The sequence below is a fragment of the Rhinoraja longicauda genome, chromosome 24 (assembly GCF_053455715.1).
Source record: "Rhinoraja longicauda isolate Sanriku21f chromosome 24, sRhiLon1.1, whole genome shotgun sequence".
Taxonomy (NCBI): domain Eukaryota; kingdom Metazoa; phylum Chordata; class Chondrichthyes; order Rajiformes; family Arhynchobatidae; genus Rhinoraja; species Rhinoraja longicauda.
This window is the reverse complement of record NC_135976.1, coordinates 13,243,663-13,265,846: the sequence shown is the minus strand read 5'-3', so window position 1 is coordinate 13,265,846 and position 22,184 is coordinate 13,243,663. Positions and strand designations below refer to the sequence as shown.

Below are 22,184 nucleotides of genomic sequence, written 5' to 3'. Positions count from 1 at the left end.
ACATATGTAGTAACTCAGAGTCGAGACACTCTGTATGGATTTAACACAAAAGGTAGATGAACCATGCCTACATTTTTTGGCAGGAGTTGTATCTTATCCAAATAATTCAATTTAATCCAATTGTTCCTCAGATGGCAATATGGGGCATTAACATAGGCAGTGTGCCTGCTATTATAGTGGATGAGTTCATTTAAGCCTTTGTTCCTGGTTGGGTCAGTCCGAAAGGAGTATCTGTTATTTACTGCACAAAGTCTGTAATATTTCAGTTCTGTCCCATTATGTGATAAATGACGTGAATTGGCAAAGTTATTAAAAATCTAAAAATAATTTATGATGAGAAATGACGCAGGTGTGGCGCGTCGGAAGAGGCCCGAAATAAAGGCGAGAAGCCGGGTATTTTGGGACGTTCTGTTTTATTATTCCTCGGTTATCAGACGGGTCGAGTCTGCCGGAATGGCTTCGCGCCCAAAACCTTGTCCTTATATACATGGTACCGGACCGCCCCCCTGGACTGGTCCATTCCCGTGCCGAGGGGTCGGTAGTAGTATGGCCCGACCCTTGGGAGCCGCCACACAGGTATGCTTGTTCCCAAGCTATTATTTATCAGTAAGTCATGCAACCTACAGACTAAATACAAAGCAAACGTCACCCATTCCTTCTCTCCTGAGATGCTGCCTGACCTGCTGAGTTACTCCAGCATTTTGCGAATAAATACCTTCGATTTGTACCAGCATCTGCAGTTATTTTCTTATAAATACAAAGCAAATAATCACAAACCAACCAATGTGAAGACATGGCCATTTGAACATTTTATTTTAAGGAAAATAAATGAATAGGCGTGAACATGATATTGAATACAACCATAAAAAAAAGTGTAAAATTTAAAGCATCTTATTTTACAAAGTTTGAACCAAATTTATTCCCATAATGACATCTGTTTAAATTGCAACTTGATTTTAATCACCTAAAAAACTGTAAATTTTCTTGTTACATGACAGTTCTGAAAGTCGTTGAATCTCCTTTGTTAGAACATTATTTCTTTGCTGTAAAATCATTCCCATTGGCGTAAGTTAGCTCGATTAATCCATCTTGTGTTACGATATTCATCATTTTCAAGAGAAGTACGTATAACGATTCAGCTTGTTCCTCGATCTGTGTAATTGACAGTTTTTTCATTTTGACTTGCTAATCCTAGTAAAAATTAAAAAAGTGACAATAACATTGAAACATATTTTACAGCCTAAAAGTTAAACACCAGCAACCTTCTCCCAGTAAATGTGTAAACAAATATGTGATGAGGTCTATTTAAAAGGGTGCAATCAGAACTTCATTGTAAATGAACACAACTTGTTATGTGTTTTGTTTAGTTTAGTTTAGTTTAGTTTAGTTTAGAGATACAGTGCGGAAACAGGCCCTTCAGCCCACTGAGTCTGCACTGACCAGCGATTCCCGCACATTAACACCATCACACATAACACAGTAACACATTAACACACTAGGAACAATTTACATTTATACCAAGCCAATTAACCTACAAGCCTGTATGTCTTTGGAGTTTGGGAGGAAACCGAATATCTTGGAGAAAGTGCACGCGGTCACTGGGAGAACGTACAAACTCCGTACAGACACTACCCATGGTCGGGATCGAACCCACGTCTCTGGCGCTGAAAGTGCTATAAGGCAGCAACTCTACCGCTGCGCCACCGTGCCGCCACTTATAGATAAACGTCCACTGAAAAATTGAACTTTAAGTTGATATTTGTTCCCTAATATTTAATTTGCAAGTCGAATCAGCAGTAAGGAAGGTAAATGCAATTCTAGCATTTATCTTGACAGGACTAGAAGATAAAAACAGAGAGGTAATGCTAAGGCTCTATATGGCACTGGTCAGACCGCATTTGAAGTATTGTGAGCAATATTGGGCCCCATATCTGAGGAAGGATGTGTTGGCTTTGGAGAGGGTCCAGAGGAGGTTTATGAGAATGATCCCAGGGATGATTGGGTTAACATATGTTGAGCGTTTGATGGCACTGTGTCTGTACCTTGTTGGAGTTTGGAAGGATAAGGGGGGGGGGGGGGGGGGGGAGGCTCATTGAAACCTACTGAATAGTGAAAGGCCTGGATGGAGTGAATGTGGAGAGGATGTGTCCACTAGTGGGAGAGTCTAGGACCAGAGGGCATAGCCTCAAAATACAAGGACATACCTTTAGATAAGGAGATGATGAGGAATTTCTTTAGTGAGATGATGGTGAATCTGTGGAATTCATGGCCACAGAAGTCTGTGGAGCCCAAATCATTGGGTATTTTTAAGGCGGAGATTGATAGCTTCTTGATTAGTACAGATGTCAGGGGCTACGGGGAGAAGGCAGGAGGATGGTGTTGAGAGGGGAAGATAGATCAGCCATGATTGAATGATGGAGTAGACCTTTTGGGCTGAATGGCCTGATTCTGCTCCTTTCACTTATGACCTGACGAACTTTGGATGTTCAGCCATGATCATATTCAATGGCGGTCCTGACTCGAAAGGCCGAATGCCCTGTTCCTGCACCTATTTTCTATGTTTCTATGTTTAAAGTAAAAAAGTATTCTAAAGGAACATGATCAAATCTTACAACTATCTGGAAACAATCTGTTTATAATGGATTCTTCTTAAACTCCTGCGTAATTTTGTTGCATGATCTGTAAGGAATGGAATGGCAAATAAACTAAACTAACTAACTAACTAATTTGAATATTGTAACCATATAAATTTAACATTTATGTGTCCCATGTAAATTGAATATTAATATTTTCCCCATGTTGGTGATGCAATGGGAAATGTAAATGAATGCTTCACATTAATGAGATAAATTATAGGTGCATTGTGTGCCCCTGTGTATGTCCTTGAAATGTGTGTAGGGATTGATGTGTTCTTGATCAATACAGTGTCAAAGGTTAAGAGGAAAAAGCAGGAGATTAGGGTTGAGAGGAAAAAAGTAGATCAGCCATGATCGAATGGTGGAGTGTACTCGATGGGAGGTTCTGCTGCAGTTGTACAGGGCTTTGGTGAGACCGCACCTGGAGTATTGTGTGCAGTTTTGGTCTCCTAACCTGAGGAAAGACGTTCTTGCCTTAGAGGGAGTACAGAAATGGTTCACCAGATTGATCCCTGGGATGGCGGGACTTACATATGGGGAAAGACTGGATAGACTGGGCTTGTACTCGCTGGAATTTAGAAGACTGAGGGGGGATCTTATAGAAACATATAAAATTCTTAAGGGGTTGGAGAGGCTAGATGCGGGAAGATTGTTCCCGATGTTGGGGGAGTCCAGAACCAGGGGTCACAGCTTAAGGATAAGGGGGAAGTCTTTTAGGACCGAGATGAGAAAACATTTCTTCACACAGAGAGTGGTGAGTCTGTGGAATTCTCTGCCACAGAAGGTAGTTGAGGCCAGTTCATTAGCTATATTTAAGAGGGAGTTAGATGTGGCCCTTTTTGCTAAAGGGATCAGGGGGTATGGAGAGAAGGCAGGTACAGGTTACTGAGCTGGATGATCAGCCATGATCATATTGAATGGCGGTGCAGGCTTGAAGGGCCGAATGGCCTACTCCTGCACCTATTTTCTATGTTTCTATGTTTCTATGGGCCCTATGGCCAAATTGTGCTCCTTTGTCCTAATACAAATAATGTACTCAGACTATATTAGTGAGTCAGAGTTCAGTTTAGTTTAGTTTAGTTGAGTTTAGAATTGCACAGCAGAAACAGGCCCTTTGACCCTTCGAGTCCACGCCAGCCAGCGATCCCTGGTTTAGGAGGTTCTATGTTATATATAAATCAGGACATATCCCCAAACATATCTTTGACATCTACTTTGGGTTACTTTGGGTGTTTTTCTGAGTGAATTTCTTCCTGAAGTTATTTTAAAATTCCATCCTCACTGTTTCTTGATAGAGTAATAATTGCACCTTACTTTTGGAAAAAAACCACATCAGCTTTTTGGGACAGAGCCTACACAATTTCTTCCCACTGGATCGAGGTTTGGCATCTAAGCAATAAAACTTTATATTGTCCCCTAATGAGGTAAAGATCATTCAAAGGAGGGGGAAGCGAAAACAATGAATAGATTACTCTCTCCCAGAACATGAAAAGGTTCTATAGATCTATTAGGCTCTAGATCAGGTCTGTATTTTTAACAGATTGCTTCTGAAGGTGAGGAGAAGGAAGGTTCACTGATGATCTGAATGGGGTGATGGCTGCAGTGGGACTTTATGGCCAGTTTAGCATGGACTGTATAAAATGGCGCCCAAATCTGGTGACTATTACATTGGGACTCAGTAGGCTGTTTCTATGCATGGGGTACTTAATCGGGGGATTGTCTTTATTTGTGGCAATAATCTCACTGAACTAATGCAAAATATGTACTTCACTATGGTACGCGTGACAATAAGATGAACCATTGAACCAGTGAAGGTTTTCAAATAGTTAATTTGCCTTTCATGCTAACTTGAAAAGCAGCCAACAAAAAGGCTTAGTGTAAACATTGAGCAGTTGGCAACTGTGTAGTAATCTCACAAGGCAGGTGGTTCTTGTGCTAAAGAAAACTCTGGCAATAATGTCAAAGTAAAGAAATCCCACTTTGTGCAATTACCACCATGCTGGTTAATGTGCTGAAACACCTTTGGGGCTTAATTTTGGTGAAGAAGAGAATCCAATGAAAATGACACTTAAAATGAAATTTTAACCCTTATGTTATGTATTATGCTGTGGTCTTTAAAAAAAATCCTCACGTGTGGTCAGGAAAAAAAATCTCATTTCTATATGTAGGTGACCTTGGGAAAGAAGGGACAAAACTCAAAACCCTCTTCTTAGGAAATGAGGCCAGTCAGTTGATTACAGCATTAGTGGGAGAGCACTTTGGGACTAGTGACGAGAATTCTATTAGTTTTGAAATAAGTCCTTATGGACAAGGAAAAGACTGATCCAAAAGGTGAAGTTCTAAATTGATGCTGGAAGTGCGAAGATGAATTAAGGTAGATAAATTTCCGGGACTTGATCGAGTGAATCTTAGGACATTCTGGGAAACCATGGACAAAGCTGAGATATTTGTACTCTCAACTAGACCAAGTGGACCTGTTGGGGCCAAACCTCTCCTACATTGGTGCAGCACCCTCTCCTCCCCCCTACCCTCTCCCCCCCTCCCACCCCCTCCCCCCTAGCCCTCCCCTCCCCCCTACCCCTCCCCCCTTTCCCCTCCCCCCCACTCCACCCCCTCAACCCCCCCTTTCCCCTCCCCCTCGACCCCCCCTTATCCTCCCTCCTCCCCCCTCCCTCCCTCCCCCCTCCCTCCCTTGGAGATAGATTTAAACTTTAAAATGTTAATAACTTAAAAAATATAACACCGATTTCAACGAAACCTGCCATTAGCACCAAAGGAACGACAGTAAGTAAGGTGGGCCTAAAATTGTCGCAATATCATGTACCATTTTGGCTGTAGTTCAGGAACAAACAAACAAACAAACGAGAGTTTTAATATATAGATATCGTGAGATGTTGGATAATACAAATATCACCAGTGATGGCTAATATTGATCTTTATTTAAGAGAGGCCTGTGACAAGGGACTGGTGAGCCTTATAACTGTAGTGGTTAAGTTATTGAAGGGACAGAATCTACAAGTATTTGGAAAGGCAAGAACTTGTAGTTCTTCGGCACCAATAAAACACATTTTTTTTAATTTAAGGTGGGTATCCTTCACTACATTCCTTCTAATTCTCCGTGCTTCATTAATCGATAATCACTTTGGCTTCGTCCAGTGAAATTGGTTGACTTATTGAAATTTTACTTTGTAAATACTCAGAACTGAGAATGTATATACACATAAGATCGTTTACCAACAAAGAGAAACTTTATTTTCATTTTATTATTAGTTTCCTCTAAATTAGAAAGCAATATGTCCATTTAATGTTCAGTTGGTAACCTGTTGTGCCAGCTAAGAATGATTTATCAGCAAAAAATCTGCACATACTGCAGATTGGAAATATTAGCAGCAACTACAATAAGAGAATCAGAATGTATATTTTTGAAACATAGAAACATAGAAAATAGGTGCAGGAGTAGGCCATTCGGCCCTTCGAGCCTGCACCGCCATTCAATATGATCATGGCTGGTCATCCAGCTCAGTAACCTGTACCTGCCTTCTCTCCATACCCCCTGATCCCTTTAGCCACAAGGGCCATATCTAACTCCCTCTTAAATATAGCCAATGAACTAGCCTCAACTACCTTCTGTGGCAGAGAATTCCACAGACTCACCACTCTCTGTGTGAAGAAATGTTTTCTCATCTCGGTCCTAAAAGACTTCCCCCTTATCCTTAAGCTGTGACCCCTGGTTCTGGACTTCCCCAACATCGGGAACAATCTTCCCGCATCTAGCCTCTTCAACCCCTTAAGAATTTTATATGTTTCTATAAGATCCCCCCTCAGTCTTCTAAATTCCAGCGAGTATAAGCCTAGTGTATCTAGTCTTTCTTCATATGAAAGTCCTGCCATCCCAGGGATCAATCTGGTGAACCTTCTCTGTACTCCCTCTAAGGCTAGAATGTCTTTCCTCAGATTAGGAGACCAAAACTGTACACAATACTCCAGATGCGGTCTCACCAAGGCCCTGTACAACTGCAGCAGAACCTCCCTGCTCCTATACTCAATTTTTGGATGACATTTCATCAGAACTGGGAAAAGAAATGTAAAACAAAAGCTACAACTTAAAATATATCCCATAACCAATGATCGGTCATCAAATTGAAACATTGATTTCTTTCTCTCTACAGATATGCTTGATCTGTTTTTTCCAGCATTTTATTTTATTTTATTTTATTTTGTTTTGTTTTGTTTTGTTTTGTTTTGTTTTGGTTTGGTTTGGTTTGGTTTGGTTTGGTTTGGTTTGGTTTGGTTTGGTTTGGTTTGGTTTGGTTTAGTTTAGTTTAGTTTAGTTTAGTTTAGTTTAGTTTAGTTTAGTTTAGTTTAGTTTAGTTTAGTTTAGTTTAGCTTAGTTTAGTTTAGTTTGGTTTGGTTTGGTTTGGTTTATTGACAGGACTTTAGCCCTCTGAGCCCGATGCGGGCTCAGAGGGCTAAAGTCCTGTCAATAAACCATCCCAGATTTGCATTCTATGCACTAGGGGCAATTTACAGAAGCCAATCTACAAACCCGCATGTCTTTTTTGGGATGTGGTAAGAAATCAGAGCACCTGGAGAAAACCCATGCAGTCACAGAGAGAACGTACAAACTCCACCCAGGCAGCACCTGAGATCAGCTGTGAGGCAGCTACTCTACCGCTTTGAAATTGTTCTTGTTAAACTAAAAGCTTGCATTGAGCAAGAGGCCATCGACTTCCAGGATGAAGCATTGTGAGCACAATACCTACAGGTCCTATACAGATAGTTAGTTCATATCAAGCACATGCACATCCAGCACGCAGCCACAAGAAATTCCCAGAGCAGACATGTTAGCCACATAAAGCTCGAGATAGTTGGAGGGTGAGGCAGGCCATAAACATATGAAAAAGGCTTAGTCTTACTCTGATTGTAGCTCTTTCTGAAAGAATGATGATCCTGCAAATTTTTCAAATTTACATGAAAAAGGGTTGAGTTAACTTGTTGGTGGAATACTGAATATCTTCATAGAAGCATACACACATACATGTATAAATGATGTTGTAGATAAAATACATTTTACAGCATAAAACAAAGTGCACAAATTCAACAGTTAAAAAGGCCAGATTATTTTAACTTGAGATAAACAATCCTTGATATATCATTTTTTACAAAAATGTTCCTTTGATCTGCTTCATGTTATTATGGGTGTCAGCAGTTATAGAGAGAAGGCAGGAGAATGGGGTCAGGAAGGCGAGATAGATCTGCCATGATTGAATGGTGGAATGGAGGTGATGAGCTGAATGGCCTAATTCTGCTCCTGTCACTTATGACCTTGTGGTAAAGCAGATTAAAATCACCTCAACTTAAAGAGATTGTTCCAACAATTTGTTTCAATGTAGTATAACAACATTGAAAACAGCACTGAGATGGCAGTGTATATTGCCAAGTTTCACTACTTGCTCTGTAGCTCTTGGCTAATAGTCTATCACCATCGTAAATGGAAATTATGCAAGGTGTTGTCCACAGAACATATTTTCATCCAGGGCATATCCGTACAACTAGGAAAACTAAGTCAACGGCCTAATAGAGCAGAAATCCAAGCGTTAACATTATTAGTTACCAATGTCGATTTTACATCGTCATTTAAGTTCATAAATTGCAGCAACCTTCTCTTCTACTGGTGAGGTGAATCCAGAAATGATTGACTATCAAGCCCATATGAACCAGAGACACAACAATTGTGCCACAAATGCCTGTGTCCCCACCTTTTCAAAACAGACATTGGAACTAAATAACTGCAACGCAAATGCAAAACATAGAGACAATTGCAGTTTGGATAACATGTCATGGGGAAGACACAAAGTGTTGGAGTAACTCAGTGGGTCAGGAACTTCTCTGGAGAACATGGTTAGATGACGCTTTGGGTTGGGACCCTGAAGGTTCGATATCATCATGCGTCTATCAAGCCTCGAGTCTCTGCAATTATCAAGTCTGGTCTTGTCCTGTGGGTCCCGACCCGAAACACATGTCCATCTACTCCAGAGATGCTGCCTGACCCAATAGGTGCTTTTGCAGATGCTGGTTTACAAAAGAGAAAGTGTCTTCTTTTGTAAACCAGCATCTGCAATTCCTTGTTTCTACACTGTTTCAACGTGTGATATTTCAAGCCGTATAACTGAAAAACATACATATTAAAGATCTGTGTAGGAAGGAACTGCAGATGCTGTTTTAAACCAAAGATAGACACAAGGAGGGTCTCAACCCGCAACGTCACCCATTCCTTCTCCCCAGAGATGCTGCCTGTCCCGCTGAGTTACTCCAGCTTTTTGTGTCTATCTCCACTTTAAAGATCTGTTGTTTTGCTTCTAAAGTTAGACCATTTGGTTCTAAAGTTAGACCATTGGTAACCTGCTGCACAGAATGAAGGCAAAGGGTTAAATGTGTAGAGCTGGCAATAACAATCAAGGAAAAGTCCAGTTTAGCTCCTATTTCCCCTGGTGGTTTGTCTTTGCTGGTTACAGGTTTTACAAGAATATGGTGGAAAACTCTATTGCTTGCAATCCCAGTTTCCACTGTATATCTTGTAAAACCTACAGCTGGTAAAGACAATAATGATAAATTAAACCAAAGCAACCGGGGGGATGGCCATACGTGATTTCAATCATTAACAACCAAAAGAGTGTAACAATTGTAGTAGGAGAATAACTGCAGATGCTGGTACAAATTGAAGGTATCACAAAATGCTGGAGTAACTCAGCAGGTCAGGCAGCATCTCTGGAGAGAAGGAATGGGTGACGTTTCGGGTCGAGATCCTTCTTCTCGACCTGAAAGGTCACTCATTCCTTCTCTCCAGAGATGCTGCCTGACCCGCTGAGTTACTCCAGCATTTTGTGATAGTAACAATTGTAGTGGATGATACTAGATCCTCATCTCGTCACGCTCCAACACCATCTTGCGACTATCAAGTCTCAAGTCCCCACAAATATCGAGCCTGATTTATTCTTATGCTTTGAGATACAGAGTAGAAACAGGCCCTTCGGTGCACCGAGTCCATGCCAACCATCGATCACGGAGACCAAATTCTGGAGTAACTCAGCGGGTCAGGCAGCATCTCTGGAGAAAAGAAATAGCTGACGTTTTGGGTCGAGACCCTTCATCAGACTGGAGGCTAGGCGCAGTTTACAGAGGCCAAAAAGCTATTTGATCTCAGTAGATTTTGCCCTAATGTGGTTGCGAAAGTGGGATAACATAGAACTAGTGAGAACGTGTGCTTGATGGTCGGCGTGACTTTTACTGAACTGTATGTTAGGAAATAATTTCACTATGTGATTGCACGGTGGCGCAGCGTAGAGTTGCTGCCTTACAGCGAATGCAGCGCCGGAGACTCAGGTTCAATCCTGACTACGGGCGCCATCTGTACGGAGTTTTGTACGTTCTCCCCGTGACCTGCGTGGGTTTTCTCCGAGATCTTCGGTTTCCTCCCACACTCCAAAGACGTACAGGTATGTAGGTTAATTGACTGGGTAATATGTAAAAATTGTCCCTAATGTGTATGTAGGATAGTGTTAATGTGCAGGGATCGCTGGGCGGCGTGGACTCGGTGGGCCGAAGGGCCTGTTTCCGCGCTGTATATCTAAATCTAAAAAATCTAAAGCATGATTGAACTCGATGGGCCGAAGGGCCTGTTTCCACGCTGTATCTCTTAACCAAACTAAAGCCCATGTGTGCTCAGTAAAGATATTTAGCTACCAATTGTAGACACTGGCAAGAAAACTGCCAAGCTAGCATCATGCCCGTCAAAAGTGGCAGTGGACAGGTGTGATTAATCTAACAGGCCACCTCTTCTTTGCTGACCTTCAAGTTAAAATTGTCGCAAAAAACCTTTAGCAGGCATCTTTCCAGCTGCTACAGCTGTGCCGTTAGGAGCAAGCACGAGGAATTCATGGGGGGAAAAAAGTGTCCGGTACTGAAATGTTTGACGGCTTTAGCAGGTGGAAGGTCACCTAGAAGAAGAAAATTGCCCCTGATCTGTGGTGAATTCTATCATGGAATGCAACGACTGCACGTTACACTCGATTTCAGAAACTTGGTTCGACTGAATATCCAGTTGGGATCAATCCTGCGTGAGCGGGAGAGAGGGAAGAACAAAGGTAGACCTGGATAGGCACGAAAAGCTGGAGTAACTCAGCGGGACAGGCAGCATCTCAGCGGGACAGGCAGCATGTCACCCATTCCTTCTCTCCAGAGATGCTGCCTGTCCCACTGAGTTTACATCAGCTTTTTGTGCCGATCTTCGGTTTAAACCAGCATCTGCAGTTCCTTCCTACACATTAGGTAGACCTGGCGCGGGATAGTTTCTAACTGTGTAAGTGCTCTTTATGTGTCGACTATTGCATGCCTTGGGTATGCAAGCAAAGAATTTCACATGTGACAATAAAATATTCATTCATTCATTCATTCATTCATTCATATTGAAATCACATTGCCAAAGATTTACAAAAGGCCACAGAATGCCGGAGTAACTCAGCGGGTCAGGCAGCATCTTTGGAGAACATGGATTGGTGACTTCTCAGGTTGAGACCCTTCTCTGTTGAGATCCTTCTCTTCATCTTTCGTCAGAGGATCATGTTTCAGTTCTTCTTGGGAAAATTTTGACTTTTAATGGATTGTTTAGCCGTGTTATGGCGCTAAAACTCCAGCAAATCTGTGGAATGTACTTTGGAACGGGAGGAGGAAACTGAGTAATCATTCTGAGAATGTGCAAACACCACAGAGGCAGCATAAAGGGGGGAGGCAGTGGTGCACCTGGTAGAGCTGCTGCCTCACAGCACGACACCCAGGTTCCATCCTATTCCCGGTTCGATTTGTATTCCTTTGTGATGTTTTGAAATAAAATAACTAATATGGAATTAAGTCCTAAAATAACTAATATGGAATTAAAGTGCAATTTAAACCATGCATTTGGCAAACTTTTTAATGTTGAGGCGTCGGAAGGAACTGAAGATGCTGGTTTAAACCGAAGACAGACACAGAAAGCTGGAGTAACTCAGTGGGAAAGGCAGCATCTCTGGAGAGCAGGAATGAGTGATGTTTCGGGTGGAGACCCTTGGGTCTGAAGGGTCTGAGGAAGGGTCTCGACCCGAAACGTCACCCATTTTGTGTCTATTGTCTTGTTTTATGCTGATGTTTACCATAACAAACAAAGACCGGATCTCATAATTATTATTGTGAGCCTTCAAATTGCGTTATTATTTGCAGAGCTGACTCACTGGGAAAATCTTTACTCGTTGAAAATACCTTCCAGTGTCAATACATGTTATAGTCTAATGGCTCATTTATTATCTGCCCACGCATGTAATGTGCTTTTGAAGTCAGGCCAAGCAGTATGTCTATCCGCAGAATCATCAGAATCATATTTAGACAGAGGTCCTCCCAAGCCTCAGGAAATATTGTAAAGATATATAATTGCAGAAACAGTTCATTTACTTCTCATACAATTGGAAGCTCTGTCATTGATCCTAAGGGCAAGTAGCCCAAAGCCTGTAGAGAGCGTTGGGATAGACCGCTTGCCCAGCAATGTCATTCTACCTTAATGAACCTACGCCCTACTCCGACGGATCTCCTGCCGGTGCTCGCAGGTATCGCACCCGCCAAGCTTCGCAGAGAGTTCTTCACTCATAGGCTGGTGTGCAAGACCCCATCGGACGCCAAACATCCTTTGCACCACCTCGCCCAGGATCCACAGCATCTGGGGCCTGTCATCTCGTCACCGTCATGCAGCGACCCTCCGTGGCTCCGGTTTCAACATACTAGGAGCATGGAGAACCAGCTGGGAACAGACATCGTGACCTCCTCAATGCACCGTCGCACCGAACACCACAGCCCCACCCGGCTCGGACACGCCCCGCAAAGAGTGGGTCGCCCTGAACCGGCTCCGCACAGGGGTCGGCCGGTTCAACACCAACATGCATCGTTGGGGGTTGCGTCCATCAGCAGCCTGCGTGTGTGGAGCAGACCAGCAAACAGCGCAGCATGGCATGTTCGACTGCACCGTCCCCCTGGTGGAGGGGTAGACCTCACGGCCCTCGACAACAGCACATTGCACTGGCTACAGCGCCTGGAGGACGCTACATCATTTCTGCTGCCTCAAACGCAAGAAGAGGAAGAACAAGGCCATGTACTTCAATAACGCTGGGTATCAGAGCTCAGAAAGTAGGTCTAAAGCTTCTTCTGTTCACAAGAAGAAAACAATTTCTGCGAGGTACAAAAACTACCATACCTTATTAATGCAACATATAATGTTTAAAGTCTTAAAGTGAATATTCGCAGAGGCCAGAAGGAATGACTCTCATCTCCCTGTAAAATCCAACACATCGGATCCACAGTTCAGATACAGACCATCATTGTAATGGTGCTACCACCAAAATAAGTCCCTTTGTGGAAAATAACTAAAATTAGAGACACAGAACAGCACAGAAGAACCACATCAACGGAAACAGAAACACTGGAATAACTCAGCAAATCGAGCAGCATCTGTGGAGGGAGACATAAGTCAAGGCTTTGGGTCGGTGACTCTCAGAACTTGGGTCTGAAGAGAGCTGGAAGAGGGGAGGTGCAGGGCAAAGGATATAGGTGAAGGGAGGATTTTATATGCAGATGGTGGACAAACGCAGAGATGAAAAGGCAGAAGGTGTGAGACAAAAGGATTGAAGAATTGTGACTTGTGAAGCTAGAGGAAGGAACGTAGGTGGAAGGGGAGAGGGGAAATAGGTACAGATCCAGTTGGGACATGGGAGGGGGGTTGGGTTGGGGGAGCACGGGAGAAGGAGGGGGGGGGGAGACTTGGTAGAAGAAGGGAGGGGAGGGGCGTTTGGGGGGAAGAAGGGGGAGGATGAGGGTGGATCAGTTACTGAAAATTGGAGAATTCAATGGTCACACCATTGGGTTGTAAGCTACTCAAGCGGAATATGAGGTCTTGTATTATTTTATTTGTGGTATTTCCTTAATAAACTTTTGAAGAGTTCTGAGTTGACTTCCTTCCAAACAGGAAGAGGAGGACATAATTATCATGGGCTTCCTGGTGAATTGAAGCGATAATGGGCAATTTGTGTCTCCAGTTTCACACACCCTTATGCCTTCACCAGCAATTGAGTGGAGTCTGTGGCAAAGTCAAAAGGCAAGGGATATAGTTTAGTTTAGTTTAGTTTAGAGATACAGCACGAAACGGGTCCTTCAGTACACAGATTCCACACCGCCCAGCGATCCCTACACACTAGCGCTACCCTACACACACTGGGGACAATTTACAATTTTTACCTGAGCCGATTAACCTACAAAAACGTGCACGTCTTTGGAGTGCGGGAGGAAACTGGACCTCCTGGAGCAAGCCCATGCGGACACCGTGAAAACGTTACAAACTCTACAGACAGCACCCGTACTCAGGATTGAACCCGGGTCTCTGCCGCTGTAAGGCAGCAACTCTGCCGCTGCGCCACCGTGCCTCCTTATACGATGGCGCCATGCTGACCTACTGCTGCTATATTCTGCCAAAAGACCAATCGGCCATTTTATTCTCCTTAGACTATCCTCTGTTTGGAAACCACCCTATCAAACTAGATTGCCAAATAAAATTGATCAAATGTAGAAAACAGCATGGCATATAGATGGAAGTTGTAGAAAGTTAAGGAAAATCATCACGGCAACTCACGAACACTGATCTGCAGAACACTTAAGCATTGATATCATAATATCTCACTTCACTTTAAATGATTGTATTGTTTCAAACAAGCAAATGCTACTGTGCTTCAACAGGGAATGCAAGGCAAAGTTTAGATGTGACCCAGGAGCGTGATCTTTAACCTGCCCCCACGAGTTCTGTGTCACACCAACTGCTCACAAGCCTCAGCCCACTCATAAATTAGTGTGTTCGTGATAATCTGGGCTCTCAGCTGCCCGCACTTGTTATTGAGATTGTAAACAGAAGAAAGGGAGCCAGTCAAGACACGTAGGCGATTGTGTACTCCAAGCTTGACACCGAGCATTAATCGTTTGGCTGAAGAAGGGTCTCGACCCGAAAGGTCACCCATTCCTTGTCTCTACAGATGCTGCCTGTCCCGCTGAGTTACTCCAGCATTTTGTGTCCATCTTCGATTTAAACCAGCATCTGCAGTTCCTTCCTACGCACTAATTATTTGCGTCTACTTTTACTGGGAAGTGTAAGATCTTCAGGATGTAAATATGTCTTGTAGAAGAATATTGCCACTGCTTCCATCGCCTAGAAACATTCAAGAAGCTGGACAAAGAAAGAATGTAAACCTACACGTAACCACCCCATGACCCGACTGAGTCACCAGTAAATTGCCATTGAAATGACCTCACTTGGTTTATGTTTGAATCTGCGAAAATTGGAAACCTTCCATCAGAGGAAGCACTGCATGGCTCCAATTAACAGAAACAAGATGTAGTAGGAAGGAACTGCAGATGCTGGTTTACACCGAAGATAGACACAAAATGCTGGAGTAACTCATCGGGACAGGCAGCATCGCTGGAGAGAAGGAATGGGTGATCTCTCGGGTCGAGACCCTTCTTCAGTCTGAGAGTCAGGGGAAAGGGAAATGAGAGATATAGACGGTGATAGAGAACAAAGAAATGAAAGATATGCAAAAAGGTAACAATGGTCAAGGAAATGGTCCATTGTTAGCTGGTGGGCTACATGAAAACATGACGATGAATTGTGAATAACTAGTGTTCACCTGGCCCACAGCTAACAATGGACCGTATCCTTGATCATCATTACTTTTCTGCACATCTTTCATGTCTTTGTTCTATATCTCTCTGTTCTATATCACTGTCTATATCTCTCGTTTCTGTTTCCCCTGACTCTCAGTCTGAAGAAGGGTTTTGATTTGAAACGTCACCCATTCCTTCTCTCCAGAGATGCTGCCTGCCCCGCTGAGTTACTCCAGTATTTTGTGTCTATCTTCAGTGTAAGCCAGCGTCTGGAGTTCCTTCCTACCACAGGGCCTCAAACAGACAGAAGAGATCACTTGAAGATGGTTAATGTCGACATTATACTGACACCTTTCATTTTCTACCATTTAACTTTACTAAGTTTTACCATTGAATGGTAGGTCCATCCTACATTTTATTCTACATCATTCCCCTGTCTAAAGATTTTAATCTGTTTTAACTTCACGCCATTATTGTAAATTTGCCAGCTTTCCACCAATTCAATGCTATACTTATTTTTCGATCAAGCCTTCTTTGGGACTTACTACTCAAATACCTGCAGAAAATCTATTTACAAAATATTTACAGAATATGTTAACCCATTTGTGTAATCATGGCTTCACAGTTATCACAATTAAATACTCCAAATAACTACGTGAATACTAAATCTCTGCTGATGTAATTTAAATGATTGCTCATTGAGTTTAGTTTGAGTTTAGTTTCTTGTCATGTGTACCGAAGTACAGTGAAAAAACATTTGTTGTGTGCAAACCATGAAAAGCTTTTGTTGCCTTCTAACCCGTCAGAGGAAAGACTATGCATAATTACAATCGATCCATCCACAGTGTACAGATACATTATAAAGGGAATAACGTGAATAACGTTTAGTGTAAGATAAAGCCAGGAAAGTCCGATCAAAGATAGTCTGATTTAATTTTAATTTGATATGATTTTATTGCATGTTATATATTATAGTACATTTTTATCCTGCTTATACTTATTTCCTTTCTTAAATGGAATTCTTCAATTCCAATTTGAAATTGTGCATAATTATGGCGAATTGGCCGTTATATTCTTTGTACTTTAGATCAGACCCTATAATTTCTGCTGCCTTTTTCATTGGAAACAAATCCTCCATCGCACTTTTTTCTTTCATATCCTCCATCCTAGTCTTTCACCTTCTCTCTTCCACCAACATTCATAAATATCCATTCAAAGCATTCATTCAATATTTTCCCCATATTTAAAAGCCATGCAATTAAACTCTCTTTATTACCCACATCATTTTATTGCATGTTATATATTATAGTACATTTTTATCCTGCTTATACTTTTTTCCTTTCTTATCACATCTCATGATCACTTCTCTTCATCGGTCCTTCATTTGAATTATTTACCATGCAATGGACATTCTTAAGTACTTTTCTCTCTATGTATAGGAAAAAAACTGCAGATGCTGGTTTAAATCGAAATGAGACACAAAATGCTGGAGTAACTCAGCGGGTCAGGCAGCATCTCGGGAGAGAAGCTGCCTGACCCGCTGAGTGACTCCAGCATTTTGTATCTACCTTTATCTTTGTGTACCTGGAATTACATTTATGGAAGCAATTTACTGGGGAAATGACTGGAGATCAAATTACTTCAAAGTACATTGTGCTGTCAATATGTGCAGGCCAAAGAATATTGACTCATTTTAAATATCAAGATGCAATGATATTGCAATGACTAAAAAATCTAAATCTAAAAAAAAAAGATGTAAAAAAAAATTAGAAGTCATCACCTTTATTTAAAAGAAAAATGGATATTTGTAATTTAGTTGCATGAGATACTTTCATAGAATTCCATCATTTTGCTCTGATTACCTTTTCTAAGGATTCGGCTTTGTTTTCCCATAGACTCCGTTTGCTGGCTACATCCCCTGGTCTGATATCCTGCAAACAAAAATAATATATTTCATCTTCCGCTACCAGTGCACCAACACATTCCATACTTTGCATTTTAATTATGAGAACAAAATTAGAATGAATTATTTAGAAACTATTGCTACATTTTCTGCAACGATGGGGAGAGAAACAATCAAGGATTCACATCGTACATCCTTCCTCAAAACCGGTAAAAACAAAAGCTTAAGATGCAAGGAACTGCAGATGCTGGAACCTTGAGCAAAGCACAAAGTGTTGGACTAACCCAGCAAGTCATATCTTGATACCGCCTGAGTTTAGTTTAGTTTAGTTTAGTTTAGTTTGGAGATACAGCGCTGAAGCAAGCCCTTCGGCCCACTGAGCCTGCACCGACCAGTGATCCACACACATTAACACTACGAAAGTATCTCATACACACACCAGGGACAATTTACATTTATGCCAAGCCAATTAACCTATAAACCTGTTCATCTTTGGGGTGTGGGAGGAAACCGAAGATCTAGGAGAAAACCCATGCGGTCACAGGGAGAACGTGCAAACTCCGTACAGACAGTCGGGATCAATCCCTGGTCTCCGGCACTGTCAGCGCCATAAGGCAGCAACTCTACCGCTGCGCCACCGTGCCGCCCTAGTTATTGAATGACTCCAGTGCTTTCTATTTGGGGGAAAAACGGCTTTCAAGGCTGCAGGTTTGCAAGCTTCAGAAGCTGCTTTTAATTTCTGATGAAGGATCTTTGACCTAAAACGCTGACTCTTTCTTGTCCCCACGGATGCAGCTGCATGTTTCCAACACTTTGTTTTTGTTTTGGATTTCCAGCATCTGCAGGATTTTTTTTTAACTCGACTGAACTTGTAGCTCCGTGAACTTCACCTCTCCATCCCGAATGAATGTTAAAAGATGAAGCCATCTCAAATTAGGAATTGCAGTTACCAACACGTCCTGCGATAGATTATGAAGATTAATTACTAATTATGTTTCCTGCCCTCCTGGAAGAAATGAAATAGTTCAGTCACCATTTTGTGATTAGTTGAAAACGTGATTTAAAAGCATTTTCAAATCGTCTCTATTGGGATTATCTTTGGAGAGTGGTCAGATTTTTTTGAATCCTGATCCATAAATGAATGTTTTTAACATTTAATAAGGTGCAACTGAAGATACTTATCAATTGAAATAGGTCTATCAAATTAAAAAAACAGACTTATTTGATAGGTCTATCAAATAAAAAAAACAGTTATGGGAATTCACATTAGTATCTCAAACAAAAGATGTCAAGTCAAGTCAATTTTATTTGTATAGCACATTTAAAAACAACCCACGTTGACCAAAGTGCTGCACATCTGATTAGGAAAAAAAAGAAACATACAGTGGCAGGCAGCCAAACACAACGGCGCGGCCATCTTGAACAAAATGTTTAACTAAAGCAGAATGGTGTCCCGCGGCCGCGCCGGGCGATGGAAGGCCCCGCGGCCGAGCCGCACTGGGCGCTGTTCAGTCCCGCGGCCGCGCCGCGCCGGGTGATGGAAGGCGATGGAAGGCCCCGCGGCCGAGCCGCACCGGGCGCTGTTCAGTCCCGCGGCCGAGCCGAGCCGCGCCGGGTGATGGAAGGCCCCGCGCTTAAATGTAATTCCAATGTGAACTATCGTCTTTGCCTGCAGTTTCACAATTTATTGGAGGCACGAAAGGCTGCAGATGCTGGAATATGGAGCAAAAAAGCAAACTGCTGGAGGAACACAGCACATCGAGAGGCATAGTGGTGCGCCGGTAGAGCTGCTTCCTCGCAGCGCCTGATACCCGGGTTCGATCCTGACTGCGGATGCTGCCTGACGGAGTGTGTACGTTCTCCCCGTGACAGTGCAGGTTTTCCCCGGGTGTATCCTCCCACACTCCAAAGATGTCCAGGTTTGTAGATTAATTGGCTTCAGTAAAAATTGTAAATTGTCCCTAGTGAGTGTAGGATAGTGCTAGTTTACAGGGGTAGCTCATCGGCATGGAGTTTGTACGTTCTCCCTGTGGGTTTTCCTCAAGATCTTTGGTTTCCTCCCACATTCCAAAGACGTACAGCTTTGTAGGTTATGTGGGGAAAAAGAACTGCAGATGCTGGTTTAAATCGAAGGTAGACACAAAATGCTGGATTAACTCAGCGGGTCAGGCAGCATCTCGGGAAAGAAGGAATGGGTGACGTTTTGGGTCGAGACCCTTCTTCAGTCTGAAGAAGGGTCTCGACCCGAACCGTCATCCATTCCTTCTCTCCCGAGATGCTGCCTGACCCGCTGAGTTACTCCAGCATTTTATGTCAGCTTTGTAGGTTAATTGGCTTGGTATAAATGTAAATTGTCCCTAGTATGTGTAGGATAGTGTTAGTGGGCGGGGATCGCTAGTCGGTGCAGACTCGGTGGGCCAAAGGGCCTGTTTCCATGCTGTATCTCTAAACTAATCTGTGGGGAGGGTAGGGTGAGGAGCTAATGCAGGGTCTCAAACAGAAACGTTGACAATTTGTGCACTCCTCTCCCGACCCGCAGATGTTGCTCAACCTGCTGCATTCCTCCAGCAGTTTACTCTTCCTTACTCCGATTCTTGTGCAGCCTAATGGTGACACACAGCAAAGAACGCAAGCAGACGATGAGCCAAAATGAGAAGGAAGGAAGGAAAATATCTGAAGTAATCACACATATCCATTTCTACTGAACCTATCAAGAAGCAGTGCAGAGGATATTCTTGCAACAAAATTAAAGATGCTTCACTACTTGGTGCATCTAAAGGAAGAGCAAGGCTTTAATGCATTTCAAAGTAAATTGGAGTACATTTGAAGTATTTACTAAAATATTTAAGTAAAACAAATTACTTAAATGAAAGTAATAACAAGTGCAAAATGTGATTACAGGACAAAGATCTGATGTATCATAAATAATTAGGTTATGGACCAATTATTTTCATTATTACTTAAGCAAAATTGCATGATTTCCTCATTTTTTAAATTATCTTATTCAAGAATATTGGTGAAAACCCATCTATTGTGTTTCATTAGTTCACCTCCTCATTTGCCCTTTAAGATTTTGTTATCTCAATCTTCTAAACCAGCTCTTTAATGATTTCAATAGTTTACTCTTTCCACTTGCTTGATCTTTTATCAACCGGCTTCTTCTCTCTCATCAATTTATCCAGCTCTCTTCTAAGCAATCCTCTGTCCAATCCTCTGATCATTCATCATTTGGAAACCAATATTAATATTAATGCCATAACCATTACATACATTTGACATCCTCTGTGCAAATTTAACACAAAACTAAAAGCCCCAGAGTTCATGTAACTGGTGCAATTCTCCCCCCCCCCCCCCCCCCCCACCCACACACACACACACACTATCTTCACATACCATAAAAGGGACCACATCACCCCAATTCTGGCCTCTCTCCACTGGCTCCCAGTACGGTACAGAATCAACTTCAAGCTCCTCCTATTCACATACAAAGCCCTAAATGGGCTTGCCCCACCCCATATAAAAAATCTTCTAACCCACCACTCTATCTCCAGGTCACTCAGGTCGGCTGATTTGGGGCTACTCACTATCCCGTGGTCTAGGCTTAAGCTCAGGGGTAACCGCGCTTTTGCGGTTGCAGCTCCTAGACTGTGGAGCAGCATCCCTCTCCCCATCAGAACTGCCCCCTCCATCGACTCCTTTAAGTCCAGGCTCAAAACCTATTTCTACTCCCTAGCGTTTGAGGCCCTCTGAGGGGGTGCTGTGAACTGATTATGTATGTGCTATTATGTTTGTGTGCCATTGTATATTCTTAGTACCTGAACTGATGTACAGCACTTTGGTCAACGTGGGTTGTTTTTAAATGTGCTATACAAATAAAATTGAATTGACTTGACTTGACTTGACATACAGTACATATAATTTTTTTCATAGCGCACAAAGATATAATGCCACACACTACGATCTCTAGGCAACTGAATCGTTTGTGGCTTTTAAAGAATCTTCTGTTTGCTACTCTAAGTGTATTTACTTGTCTATCAAGTGGTTAGGGATTTTCTAAATGTTCAACACCACGAGAGAGAGTTGTCAGTCAGTCAGAGAGTTGTAAATCTGTGGAATTCACTGCCTCAGAAGACAGTGGAGGTCAATTCTCTGAATGCATTCAAGAGAGAGCTAGATAGAGCTCTTAAGGATAGCGGAGTCAGGGGGTATGGGGAGAAGGCAGGAACGGGGTACTGATTGTGAATGATCAGCCATGATCACATTGAATGGTGGTGCTGGCTCGAAGGGCCGAATGGTCTACTCCTGCACCTATTGTCTATTGTCGATTGTCTATGAGACAAAAAAAGCAGTTAATCATTTATTTTGGCAGCAACAAGCCATAATTTAATCAATGTGTCATTTCCACGCTGAACATAAAAGGGTGCAAGGTGGGCTGTTATGGTCCGCCCATGAAATTGCTCTCAACATCTGTGTGAACGCTTGTTAAAACTTCTCCCATTAGCTTCAAGTACTTTCCTTTTGTTACCGAGCCTAATAGGTAGAGTCAATGTCATGCACAGGGTGCGTGCCACATCAGAGTCGAGTCCTGATTTCACACCTGCCAACTAGAACACAGCAAGAAGATAGACGCTAAAAGCTGGAGTGACTCAGCGGGCGGATCAGGCAGCGTCTCTGGAGAACAAGTTGACTGAACTTCCCCCAAGTGGCCATTTGTCACACTGCAGCCCAAATAAGTGAAAAGCCAAACAATTACTCCACCTCATTTCCCACATTACTACATATTACATTAAGTAGCCAGCAAGGAGCCTGACATAGTCAGATGTGTGATCTGCACAAACAACCAGGTTGGTTGACTAACTTGTCTTTTCTTGAATAGATTGGGTAAATGCAGAGCATAGAATAGATAGGATAAATGCACAGAG

The 22,184-nt window shown here is 42.5% G+C and overlaps 1 protein-coding gene across 2 annotated transcripts in view; it reads right to left on the bottom strand.

Annotated features, from left to right (window-relative positions):
• Positions 1-864: 864 nt before the first annotated feature.
• Positions 865-22,184, bottom strand: part of LOC144605272 (uncharacterized) — a 76,423-nt gene continuing 55,103 nt past the window's right edge. For both annotated transcript variants that reach the window (XM_078420369.1, XM_078420370.1), the window contains exons 10-12: positions 17,222-17,290; positions 7,553-7,586; positions 865-1,191 (exon numbers count right to left, since the gene is read on the bottom strand). In XM_078420369.1, the coding sequence (XP_078276495.1) occupies positions 1,136-1,191; positions 7,553-7,586; positions 17,222-17,290 (159 nt within the window). In that variant the 3' untranslated portion in view covers positions 865-1,135. The remainder of the gene's footprint in view (positions 1,192-7,552; positions 7,587-17,221; positions 17,291-22,184) is intronic.